Raw genomic sequence first — 13,393 nt, 5'->3', positions numbered from 1 at the left:
AAGGAGTGGAGACTGAAAGCATATGAGTTTAAGTAGTGGGGTCAACTTTCCAAAGTAATGGAGAGTGCAGGAGAGAGGTGAAGAAGAGTGCAGGCAGGGTGAAGTGGGTGGAGAAAAGTGTCAGGAGTGATTTGCGACAGAAGGGTACCAGCAAGATTTAAAGGGAAGACTTAGAAGATGGTTGTGAGACCAGCTATGTTATATGGTTTGGAGACAGTGGCACTGACGAAAAGACAGGAGGAGGAGCTGGAGGTGGCAGAGTTGAAGACGCTAAGATTTTCATTGGGAGTGACGAAGAAGGACAGGATTAGGAACGATTATATTAGAGGGACCGCTCAAGTTGGACGGTTTGGAGACAAAACAAGAGAGGCAAGATTGAGATGGCTTGGACATGTGTGGAGGAGAGATGCTGGGTATATTGGGAGAAGGATGCTGAATATGGAGCTGCCACGAAAGAGGGAAAGAGGAAGGCCAGAGGAGGTTTATGGATGTGGTGAGGGAGGACATGCAGGTGGCTGGTGTGACAGAGGAAGACACAGAAGACAGGAAGAAATGGAGACGGATGATCCGCTGTGGCGACCCCTAACGGGACCAGCTGAAAGTAATAGTATATATTCACCTTCCATCCACCTCACAAATATATACCATATTATATACCCATGTTACAACCACAACAACTTGTAACTAGTATACAGCAGTTGTGTATTTAAACCTGTACATTTGTATTGCACAAACATTTGTATTGCACCTGTAGATACAGGTGAGACATCTTGACCACAGGGGGCTGTTTACAAAGTGACATATTTAGTTAATAAGTGACTAGTTCTGCACCATACTGTTAAGTGTCAATGAGAGAGATGGCCTGTGGAGAAAAACTGCTACTGTGTCTGGTGGTTTTGGTGCCCATCGCTCTGTCACTCTTGTCAGAGTGTAGGAGTTCAAACAGACTGCGTCCTGCATTTGGGGTTGGGGGGGGGGGGTCTGTGCTCATTCTGCCCGCCCGTTTCCGGGCTCTAGAGTACAAGTCTTGCAAGGTGGGCAAGGGAGCGCCAGTTATCTTTTTCTGATGTCCTTATTGTGCCCTGCCACCTGTTCCTATCCTGTTTTGTTGCTGCTCCGAACCAGACCGTGATGGATGTCCACAGGACGGATTCAATGACTGTGGTGCAGAACTGGCTCAACAGCTCCTGTGGCAGACCAAATGTCCTCCATTGCACAAAGAACATCCTATGCTGGGCCTTTTTGGGGATGGAGTTGATGTTGGTCTCCCACTTCAGGTCTTTGGAAATGGTAGTTGCTAGAAACTTGAAGGTCTCCATGGTTGAAACAGGGCTGTTGGACATTGTGAGGGGGAGCAGTGCCGAGGGGTGTCTTCTAAAATCTACTGTCTGAGAGAAATTTGGTGATTATTGATCGCTATAATGGTACCATTAAGCCACATTAAGCTTTTCCCTTACAAGGGGACTCAATGGGGAGGAAAATGCTTAATGTAAGGTACCGACTATATAGCTAGGATTTTGGTGTTGATTTTATTTCTCACGTGAAAGTATTTATGAAAAGAGACTGTTGAGAAAAAAAATTGATCGTCTTTGATTGATGTTTTTGTAAATCAAGTTTTTTAAGCATTTTTGAATATCCCACGTGAGCCTGAGCTCAAGGCAAACACAACCCTAGTTACACACAAATCTCCAGACACGTTTGTAGATCACCACATGCATTTTCAGATTTGCCATGTAGCAAAAATTGCACGTAAAGATAGCTAACTGAGAGGTTCGCTTGAGTTGTAACTGATGACTTGTCTGTATTTCAAGCTCGTGGGGTAAAATACTTAAGACTTTTAAGCCACATGGATTCTGAATACACGTTTGCAGATTCCTGTGCACATTCACAAATCTCAGTATGCATTTAGAGATTCTTCTACACATTTACAAACCTGATTACGCACACACAGATTGAGATACAGTTACAAAACTCTCCACACACATTTGCAAATGATTCTGCTACAATAATGTTCCCGTACATACATTACTTTCCAATAAACATCTCTAGACCACTTTTTGGCCCTGTTCTTTCTCCTTCTGTCTTTATCGTGGACCTTGGTGTTTCTCCTCATCTCATCTCATCTCATCTCATCATCAGCCACTTTTCCAGGGTCGGGTTGCGGTGGCAGCAAGCTAAGTAGGGCACTCCAGACGTCCCTCTCCCCTGCAACACACTCTAGCTCCTCCTAAGGAATCCCAAGGCTTTCCCAGGCCAGATTGGACATGTAGTCCCTCCAGCAAGTTCTGGGTGCACCCCAGGATCTTCTCCCAGTTGGATGTGCCCAGAAAACCTCCAAAGGAAGGCGCCCAGTAGGCATCCTAATCAGATGCCCGAACCACCTCAACTGGCTCATTTCAATGCGAAGGAGCAGCGGCTCTATTCAGAGCTCCCTCCGGATGTCTGACCTCCTCACCCTATCTCTCAGGCTGAGCCCAGACACCCGACAAAGGAAACTAATTTCAGCTACTTGTATCCACGATCTCACCCTTTCGGTCACAACCCAAAGCTCGTGACCACAGGTGAGGGTTGGAACCAAAACTGACTGGTAAATTGAGAGCTTCGCCTTCCGGCTCATCTCCTTCTTCACCACAACAGTCCGGTACAATGTCCGCATTACTGCTGATGCTGCACCAATCCGCCTGTCAAGCTCCTGCTCCATCCTACCCTCACTCGTGAACAAGACCCCGAGATACTTGAAATCCTTCACTTGAGGCAACAGCTCATCCCCAACCTGGAGGGAGCAATCCAGGTTTGTTGGTATGTTTCTCAATTAGTATTTATTTTTAAAATTAAGTAGCTTTTAGATACTCTTAAATGGTAAACTATATCTGCTGCCTTGCTGGCTGCTATAGGTAAGTTGGAGACTAGGTAGCTTTATATCTACAAAGACAAATTCAAATTTAAACGACTCATTAAAGAAATTATACCATAATAGCACTGTTGTCCCCTTATGAGCCGCAGGTTGCGATAGCAAGTGGTCCCCTGCTATTTGAGTCATACTTCTGGTGTGGGTATATTCTGGTGTGGGTATTTGCAGCTAATTTTCTTAAATTTGACGCGTGATTTGCGGATGCTCTGAGTTACTTTATCCTTTTGTTTTTGTGGTTCCTTTTTTGTTTTTATGATTTATGATTTGTATGACACAATTTGTCTGTCCTATATGATATATATATATATATATATATATATACACTCACCGGCCACTTCATTAGGCACACCTGTCCAACTGCTCGTTAACGCAAATTTCTAATCAGCAGAACATGGCAGCAACTCAATGCATTTAGGCATGTAGACATGATCAAGACGATCTGCTGCAGTTCAAACCAAGCATCAGAATGGGGAAGAAAGGTGATTTAAGTGACTTTGAACGTGGCATGGTTGTTGGTGCCAGACAGGCTGGTCTGAGTATTTCAGAAACTGCTGATCTACTGGGATTTTCACGCACAACCATCTCTAGGGTTTACAGAGAATGGTCCGAAAAAGAGAAAATATCCAGTGAGCGGCAGTTCTGTGGGCGAAAATGCCTTGTTGATGCCAGAGGTCAGAGGAGAATGGCCAGACTGGTTCGAGCTGATAGAAAGGCAACAGTAACTCAAATAACCACTCATTACAACTGAGGTATGCAGAAGAGCATCTCTGAACGCACAACACGTCAAACCTTGAGGCAGATGGGCTACAGCAGCAGAAGACCACACCGGGTGCCACTCCTGTCAGCTAAGAACAGGAAACTGAAGCTACAATTCGCACAGGCTCACCAAAATTGGACAATAGAAGATTGGAAAAACGTTGCCTGGTCTGATGAGTCTCGATTTCTGCTGTGACATTCGGATGGTAGGGTCAGAATTTGGCGTCAACAACGTGAAAGCATGGATCCATCCTGCCTTGTATCAACGGTTCAGGCTGGTGGTGGTGGTGTAATGGTGTGGGGGATATTTTCTTGGCACACTTTGGGCCCCTTAGTACCAATTGAGCATTGTGTCAACGCCTCAGCCTACCTGAGTATTGTTGCTGACCATGTCCATCCCTTTATGACCACAGTGTTCCCATCTTCTGATGGCTACTTCCAGCAGGATAACGCGCCATGTCATAAAGCTCGAATCATCTCAGACTGGTTTCTTGAACATGACAATGAGTTCACTGTACTCAAATGGCCTCCACAGTCACCAGATCTCAATCCAATAGAGCACCTTTGGGATGTGGTGGACCGGGAGATTCGCATCATGTATGTGCAGCCGACAAATCTGCAGCAACTGCGTGATGCTATCATGTCAATATGGACCAAACTCTCTGAGGAATGTTTCCAGTACCTTGTTGAATCTATGCCACGAAGGATTAAGGCAGTTCTGAAGGCAAAAGGGGGTCCAACCCGGTACTAGCAAGGTGTACCTAATAAAGTGGCCAGTGAGTGTATATACACACTAAGTGACATCTTCAGACTGAAGATGTCACCTAGTTGAGTGATGAAACATATGTCAATAACCGTTGTATCCAGATGAACTGATTCAACCTGCTTTGATTTTCTTACCTGGATTAGGTAAGAAAACTGACTACAGACTGACTACAGGCGTTCCACAGGGTTCGATTCTGGGTCCTCTCCTTTTCTCCCTGTACACGACATCCCTGGGGTCTGTTATTCGCTCGCATGACTTCTCTTACCATTGTTATGCCGATGACACCAAGCTGATCTTGTCCTTCCCTCCGTCTGACACACAAGTAGAGACACACATTGATGCGTGCTTGACTGGCATCTCGGAGTGGATGGCGACACACCACCTGAAGCTCAATCTTGACAACGCAGAGCTGATGTTCTTCGCGGGGAAAGGTTGCCCGCACCGAGACCTAGCCATCACCATCGACAACGCCGTGGTGATGCCAACTTGGACTGCGAGAAATCTGGGTGTGATTCTGGACGACCAACTGCAAACGCTGCATCGGTTGCTCACTCCTGCAGATTATTCCTCTATAACCATGGCTTAATTTGTGCCGGAGCAAGCCGGAGCGCGCTCCGGGACCTTCCAGATTTCGACCGGCACCTATTTGATTGGCTCTGCCACGTCTTTCGTCACTATAAAAATCAATAAAGACATTGTCTCTAATATTTAGTGTTATCTGTTCTGTCACTCTATTATTTCCCATTGACGTTTTTCGTAAATCGCTTGTCTACGTTTGATGCATTTTAAATCAGCTATTTTTTTTAAATAGCGAGAGAAAGAGAGAGAGATGTCAATCGCTCAAGTCACGCAGTGCATGCCACGTCACAGGAGCTAACATTACCACAATATTAGACTCACAACAACTAGCCAACTGCTCTATCAAAAGCCATTGATTAAAAAATGTCAAAAAGACAGTCAGATGTGTTTGGTTTGTTTAGACCACCAGGTCAGCCGAAACCTAAGAAAGCCAAGGTCATTTCGGAAGACCAACAGGGAAGGGCACAGCACAGCACAGCAGCAGCTAGCACAAGCGTGGCAGCACCTGCTACTAGCAAACATGACGAGCAGGAGGAAAGAGGATAACATAGGATCAGAGAGCGATGATGGTGGAGATGGAGATGACACGAGGGCAGTTGGTGGTGAGACAGGTGTAATTTGGACAGAAGCTCAATTCAACATTAAAAAAGCTATTGTCCATGGCTTGCAATGAGCAAGACAGGTAGTTTGGGCTGTGAGATTTGTAAAAAAAGGTCGGGTCATTGGGTCCAGAAAAAACTGCTGGCACGAAACTGGCTAAAGAATGGGTCTCTTGCTCAGTTCCATCCTCTGCCATGAACCCCAAAAACAACAAAGGGCTTTAAGGAAAAAGATATGTGAGCATGGAAAGACTAAGGCACATACAGCAGCATGAAATATTCTGGACAAAGCAAAGGAGGACACATTCATAAATACAGTCATCACCTGCATGGGCCTTTCGTACAGCTTACAAGGAGGCCAAGCGCCATAGACCACCTTATGGCTTTGAGCATGAAATAGACAGTCAAGAAATGAACGGTGTTGACATGGGGAGGATTTTCCACTCTAACGTAGCATGTTCCCACAAACAACAGCACATTTCAGCCGGAATAAAAAGAAAAATTCTCGCGAGGATAGTTGATTTTGAACCAAAAATCAGACTGATACTGGATGACGGAACGGGCGTAAATAAAAAGAGTGCATGAACTGAGTGTTGAGGCTTCAGTTGCTGGAAATGAAAATGCCTGAGAACACATTTATTGATCTTGTTGAGTTAGATGACTTGAGCGCTGAAGGCATTGTCCGTAAATTATTGGATTCTTTGAGGGGTGCTAATTTAAATGAGGCATTTCTCTCAAAAACGTCAATTGGACTTACATGTGATGGTGCATCTGTCATGCTTGGGCGCAAGAACGGCGTGGCAATCAGACTTCAAACCCTTTTCCCAAACCTCATGATATGGCACTGCTCCACACATCGGCTCGAACTCGCAGTTGGTGATGTGATGACAGAGATGGGGCTATTAATAATTTCAGAATCCTCATGGGTAAACTGCACGCAGTGTACAGCACATCCAACAAAAACAGAATGGAGCTCAAAGAGTGCCCATAGTTGAGACATTCAGTTGTGCAGTCAACCGGGTCCTGGACAACAGATGGCTAGCATCCAGGTTTAGAACTGTCGAAGCTGTATGGAGAAATTATCCTGCCCTCTACAAACATTTTATGCAAGCATCGGAGGATAACTCACGCGACAGCGCTACCCGTGAAATCTACAGTGGCCTAGCCAAACACCTGTCATCTTATGCTTTTGTAAACAATGAAGGACTCATGTATGATACATTACAAGAATTTTCGGAACTGTCTCTTGAGCTCCAAAAACGAGACTGCACAATCATAATGGCACATAAAGCCATCTGTCTGTCGGGAGGTCAGGATGTTCAAGGCACTGTGAGAGCGTCCGGGCCGTCATAGCCAACTGAGCCAGAGGGCAATTGAAGAGAACTTATTTCAAGGTGTACCCCCACATGCAGGGCAAACGAGCGACAGAACCTTGGACCAGAGGGCATTTTTCGGAAGCCTGGCAAGGAAGCTGGAGAAATACCAAACAGGATACAACGAGTTAATTGATGATGTAAAAGTACTCTACCCACAATATTGGTCGGATGACCCTAGGGCACTGTTTGGGGAAGATGAAGTCGAAAGACTCTGCCAGCAATTTAGAATCGATGGTGTGCAGAATGTCATATAGAGAATATTGGGACAATGGTGGGAAATTTGTCCGAGATGGACTGAAAGACCTCTTGGCAGCAGTCAATACTGTCCCCATCCCAAGTGCACAGTGTGAGAGGGGCTTTTCCCAGATGAACCTACTCTGCACCACCAACAGGTCATCTCTTTGCACATCCACCATCTCCACGCTACTCTTCCTTTGCCTTGTTGGACCACCGCTCACCCTGTTCAACCCCATTCTATATGTGAGGTCATGGATTACTAAAGGACACAGAACTGCACAGGACAGTAGGAGTAAAGTAAGAAGCAGGGAGGAGGCTGAAGGCTCTACTGATGTTTTGTGGGCTGTTTTGGACAAATAAATAAAAGGTACTTTTTAAAAATTATTTTCCGCAGTGTTGTTAATTGAGCCTTATAGTTTTGTGATGGTGATCAATGTATCGGGTTAATTTGAATAATTCAAGTGCCATAGCCTATATGCATTGTATGCTGGCAAGTTGTTTAATGTTTTTTGTCTAAACATTTGAACGTTTCTTTAGCTCGGCATTAACTTGGCGAAGTTTGCTACTGTGCATGTGTCTACTGCCTCGTTGTCACGTCAGATTAGGCTAGGCCCGTCTATTTAATAAAAGCAACAATAAAATGATTGGCCGAAAAGCACATGATGTTTCAGCATCATGAAAAGCACTGTTTTGTGCATTTTTAAAATGCGTTCCATTACTTTTTTTCTCACCCCTAACCTGCTGGAGCAGCACCCTCTCAGTGCTCCGGGATCTCCTCATTTACAAATTAAGCACTGTCTATAACATCAGGAGGATTCGCCCATTCCTCACCGACGAGACGGCACAGGTGCTCATTAAGGCTCTGAGCATCTCCCGGCTGGACTACGGCAACTCCCTCCTTGCTGGCGCCCCGGCGTCGGCCATCAGACCTCTGGAGCTTGTTCAGAAAGCTGCAGCTCGTCTGGTGTTCAACCGCCCTAAGTTCTCCCACACAACTCACCTTCTCATGTCCCTACACTGGCTCCCAGTAGCTGCTCGCATTCAGTTTAAGACTCTGGTGCTAGCCTACAGGGCAGTGAAAGGAACAGCTCCTTCCTATCTCCAGGCCATGGTCAAGCCCCACACCCCCGTCCGACCACTTCGCTCTGCTGCCTCGGGACGCCTGGTTGCCCCGTCGCTCAGAGGCCCCTGCTGCCGATCGACCCGGTTACGGCTCTTTTCTGTCCTGGCCCCACAGTGGTGGAATGAACTCCCCACTGATGTCAGGACAGTGGAGTCGCTGCCCATCTTTCGGCGCAGTTTGAAAACTCACCTCTTTAAGAACTACTACCTTGTTACTTGTTCTTAGCACTTATTGTATTCACTCATTTAAAAAAAAAATCTCTTTCTTGCACTTTTACTTGAGCACTGGTTTTGCTCTTAGATGCTTGTTTAGATGCACTTATGACCTCTGGTGACTAGTAGTTCTCCTGATTTCCTACGTTACATGATGCACTTATTGTAAGTCGCTTTGGATAAAAGCGTCGGCTAAATGACTGTAATGTAAATGACTGTAATGGATTATTGAGCATGCATCAAGACATTTTGACCTATGAACTCTGAAAAATGTGCAAATTCTGTTATCCATGAGGATGACAGTCCAGCAATAATTAAACAAGCTTCTTCATCCTAACAGGACTAGGGAGAACCTCTGGGCACATAACATTGTAATCACAACTCATACTTGTTGACAATGAGCATGGCTGAGCAGATTGTGCAGCAAGGCATGAGGGGAGTGTGCTCTGAGATCAGGGCATGCACTGTCTATGCTTTGTGTCTGTTCATGAACATATTAAAGTGTGACAATACTGTCAGAGGTTTTGTCTCGCTCCTCATTTATTGTCAGAGTGGAATTGAATAATTTCCATGACAATTTGTTGATGTGTTTTCAGATCTGTATTAATGTTGTGTTAATTTGGCATTTGTTTGCATGTACCAGCCACTGTACCCAATTTCTTTCCCTTGGTGAAGTCATAGTACTTGTCAGAATCCTTACCATCTCCCTCTGCTGATGACCTTTGACTGCTGATAAGACAAGATAAAAGTGGATCCCTTTCAGATTTTTCTTATTTCCTATTTTAGTTTTAAGAAAGGACAACGGGTAATGGAAACTTATAAAAAGCTAAGAATCCCTTTCTTGCACACATTTTGCATGAAGCAATGCGATTGGTTTTTTTTTAACCTTTGTGTAAGAAATTAAAACAAGAAATCAATCTTGTTTCTAGTAATCAATTTTTTGATTTCAAAATGGATATGGAATCAGGTAATATTTAAAAGGAAACTATATATGAAATTGGGATTTAAATCTGATGTTGGTGTGTGTGCTTCAAACCTCTTGCAGGCCTCAAAGACCAGATTCTGTCTGCGAGAGTCACTAGCTTCCTGAATAAGGCCAATGGAGTAGCTGTCTGATAGCATCTTCTGCATTGCCACTGGAGGAATGATGTCCAAAAGAAAACCAGAACAGGGTGGGGAGAAGTTGTGAAGAAAGTTAGCTTGTGAAGGTATGGTGGTTATAATAGACAGCACTTCCTGTTAAAGTTTGGAAAGGCAGACCATAATGGAAAAACACCACTCTATAAGTCTATGTTACAAGCATGATAGATCTTCTAGATCACCTAACTGTGGTTATATGAACAGCCTCTGTTCTACAGCAACTTTATAGACAAACACATTGTCTTCTGCCAGTCTGCACACCAGCCAATCTGAAGCTCTGTGTGTAAAGCTAGGTCATCTCCTCAGTTTCTAGAACATCACGGAGTGAGATGGACAGGATGAAATCTTTAAAGCTGCTTCAAAGCTGCTTTGTGGGTCTCCTCCAGAACCCTATTGAGAATTGGTTGAAGACTATACTGTTTCTGGCCAATGAGATGAACAATATAAGGCTTCCCCACTGAGACTGTGCCTCCTGCTGTGGAAGGCTGACAGCTGAAAACTTTAATACATTGCACTACAAGCTTGTTTCATGCGTCGCGCACTTATCAGCTGCTAATATGCACATTAGCAGCTGATGTTGTAGATGTATTGATATATATAGTGTGTATGTATGTATGTACTGCCCCTTGTTTGTTTTTGTTGAGCACTTTCCCTACCATTGCTACAATTTATATATATATATATATATATATATATACACACACACACACACACACATATATGTATGTATGTATTGGGACAACCCTGGGGTCAGCCCAGCTTCAGCACCATGGCCAGCGACCCAGCACAGCCCAGAAACACACCTGTACCCACTTCCCCCCTCAACGAGAGGGAGACTGAGCGACACACCTGGCCCCAATCAGAGGCTGATGAGGAGCCCCAGGATAAAAGGGAGCCAGAGACAGCTGCCCGGGGGGGGGGGGGGGGAAGAGAGAAAGCCATAGTCATGATGGCTGCCAAGTGTATGAGCCAACGAAGATGGGAGCCAGCCGGCACAGACGAGGAGTACGACTCCTGCTGAACGTTTTTCCTTTTGTCTTTTGAATAAATGCCCACAGCGGGCTCAACTTGCCGACAGTCTCCGTTTCGTTGCTGGGTCGGGTGCTAAGTTCCCCCGTGGTTGTCACAGTATGTATGTACGTATATAACGTTTTTTTCCAAAACCGTCAATGGTGTTGTGAGTGCTCAACTAATGAGGAGCGGAATATCAACACGGATACAGGAAAAAAGATTTTAATGCATTGCAGTACAGGCCTGTTTCCTACGATGAGTGCGAGAAGTACAAAACAGGCCTGTACTGCAATGTATTAAAATCTTTTTTCCTGTATCCATGTTTATATATATATGTCTGTGTGTGTGTGTGTGTGTGTGTGTGTGTGTGTGTGTGTGTGTGTATATATATATATATATATGTGTGTGTGTGTGTGTATATAGTGTTTTTTCCGAAATCATCAATGGTGTTGCGAGTGCTCAACTAATGAGGAGCGTATTAAAATCTTTTTTCCTGTATCCGTGTTGACATATATATATATATATATAAACAAAAAGCAAAAAAATAAATAACAACCCCCATGTTGGTCCACTTTTAACAGGGTGAATTAGTGTTTTGCAGCACATATAGTACATAGCTAGCATACATCATTAAACATGTTCAGCATTTTAAAAAGTTCAAATACTACATTCATGACGCCACAACAGAATTACAGTTGGATACAAAATGATCGCAAGTGCCTTTCGAAGCTATAGGAACTGTAAATAACTTGTCAAAATATGAGAGGGTAGGTTGCCATGTAATGTAAAATTTCTTAGTCAACCCTCTAAGAGAGAATCTAATTTTTTCCAATTTAGGGAATGACATTAGATCAGTCTGCCCAGAGCATTCTGCTGGAGGCTTAGATGATTTCCAGCGTAAGAGGATGCATCTAGAGGCGACAAGAGAGGCAAAGGACGGACATTTTATTTCTTTTAGTAAATTCAGGGTAGTTAAGGGGCACTCCAAAAATAGCAATGAGTGGACAGGGTGCAAAATCTGTACCTAAGACTTCTGTTAATTTTGAACATGACCAGAAGGTATGTGCAAGATGAGAGGGGGTGGAAGCGCATCTATTACAGGCCTCAGTAGTGCCAGGAAAGTATTTTGCTAGTTTAGCTTCGCTTAACTGCATTCTATGGAGCACTTTAAATTGTATAAGGTTGAAATGGGCACAACAGGCAAATCGTTGTTGTTGGGGCCAATGAAGAAAGACTTGAAGTCTGTGCTCACCTTAATAGTCTGTCCTTGAAGAGTAAAAAATCAAGCTAGAAACCTTGGTGTTATCACGATTCAGACCTACATTTCAGCAGTCACATTAAATATATAACAAAATCAGCCTTTTACCACCTTATAAATATCACAAGGATCTAGATCTTTGTGATATCTAGATCATGCTCTGATCTGATGTCAGAACATGATCTAAAGAAACTTTTTTTGTTTTTTAATTGTTTTTACTGTGTGATTTTGTTTGCTCTCTTTTATTGTTTTTATCATGTTTTTTTGTGCTTTTGCCTGTGTACTCTCTAAAAAACTTTGGGTTACCTTTTGGTATGAAACATGCTACATAAATAAATGTACCTTGCCTTCTCTTGCTTGTTTCTCCCTTGCTTATTTCAAGCAAGTTCTTTGGCTTTGTACAAACATGCAACCTTAGTATATGCAGGGAAGTTTAGCAGATCTATCATAAGCTGTACCTAAGTTCATAGTATTATCAGTGGAATTTGCTTTTCCACTAAATTCTCACTAGAATTGTATCTAGTAAGAACTGTATCAAGAGAGAACCTCTCATCACAACAGTGTGCTGCTGCATAGTAGCATTCTACTCAATATTAAATCTTTGAGTTATCTTTGAGGACAACATCCAAAAAATCTCAAAAGTCAGGCAAATATGGATCAGAAAACATGTGCTATCCATGTACTTGCTATGACAGAACAAATTAATGAACAAATTAAAAAGTGTAATGCATACCAGTTGTCGGAAAAGAAAACAGGATGGAAACAAACAACCCTGAATAAATCACCCTTGTCACAAAGATGTCTTAACCATAAAGGAAATATATTATTTCCTTTTTACTGAATTTTTCCAATTTACTGAATGCACTGTGTTACTGACTATTTGTGTGTGTGTGTTTTGTTTTTGCTTTTTTCTTTCCATTTTTGTATGTTTTTGGTGGTGTCGTTTTCTTTTGGATGTGTTTTTTGTCTTTTGTGTTGCACTGCTATGGCCTGGGAGAAATTAAATTTCGTCTCTTTTGTGTATGAAAACACATGACTGAGATGACAATAAATTGTTTCTGATTCTGACATAAAACATGTTTTACAGAAACCAAGTTATATTTCATCATCAGCTTACTTGCCACTTCCCTCTTCCTAAGTGAATTGGCTTCTTCCTGAGTTATAGCAGTCAGTTGCTCCATACGCATCCTGTGGGAAGAAAAACCATCATGTTCCAACAACATTCAGCGAAAAAACACCTTCATCACCACTAATTCCAAAACAGACAAAACACATGATGCTTAAATTGTACATATATCCTGTTTAAATGCTTTGCAGCTCCTCTGTTGTTTTAGCATGGAATACTCAATTTTCCCTCAATTTTAATTTGTGCCATGTTTTGCATAACAAAAGCATTTTAAGCTTCTTTTTTTTTTGTAAAAAAAA

At 43.2% G+C, this 13,393-nt stretch overlaps 1 protein-coding gene across 1 annotated transcript in view; it reads right to left on the bottom strand.

Annotated features, from left to right (window-relative positions):
* lrsam1 (leucine rich repeat and sterile alpha motif containing 1) overlaps positions 1-13,393 on the bottom strand; it is a 112,478-nt gene that overhangs the window by 35,583 nt on the left and 63,502 nt on the right. Inside the window, exons 15-16 of the mRNA XM_056290978.1 lie at positions 13,086-13,156; positions 9,596-9,695 (exon numbers count right to left, since the gene is read on the bottom strand). Of these exons, the coding sequence (XP_056146953.1) occupies positions 9,596-9,695; positions 13,086-13,156 (171 nt within the window). The remainder of the gene's footprint in view (positions 1-9,595; positions 9,696-13,085; positions 13,157-13,393) is intronic.

Source organism: Lampris incognitus, chromosome 12 (assembly GCF_029633865.1).
Source record: "Lampris incognitus isolate fLamInc1 chromosome 12, fLamInc1.hap2, whole genome shotgun sequence".
Lineage (NCBI taxonomy): Eukaryota > Metazoa > Chordata > Actinopteri > Lampriformes > Lampridae > Lampris > Lampris incognitus.
The sequence above is the reverse complement of the archived record's forward strand: the minus strand, read 5'-3'. Positions and strand labels throughout refer to the sequence as shown.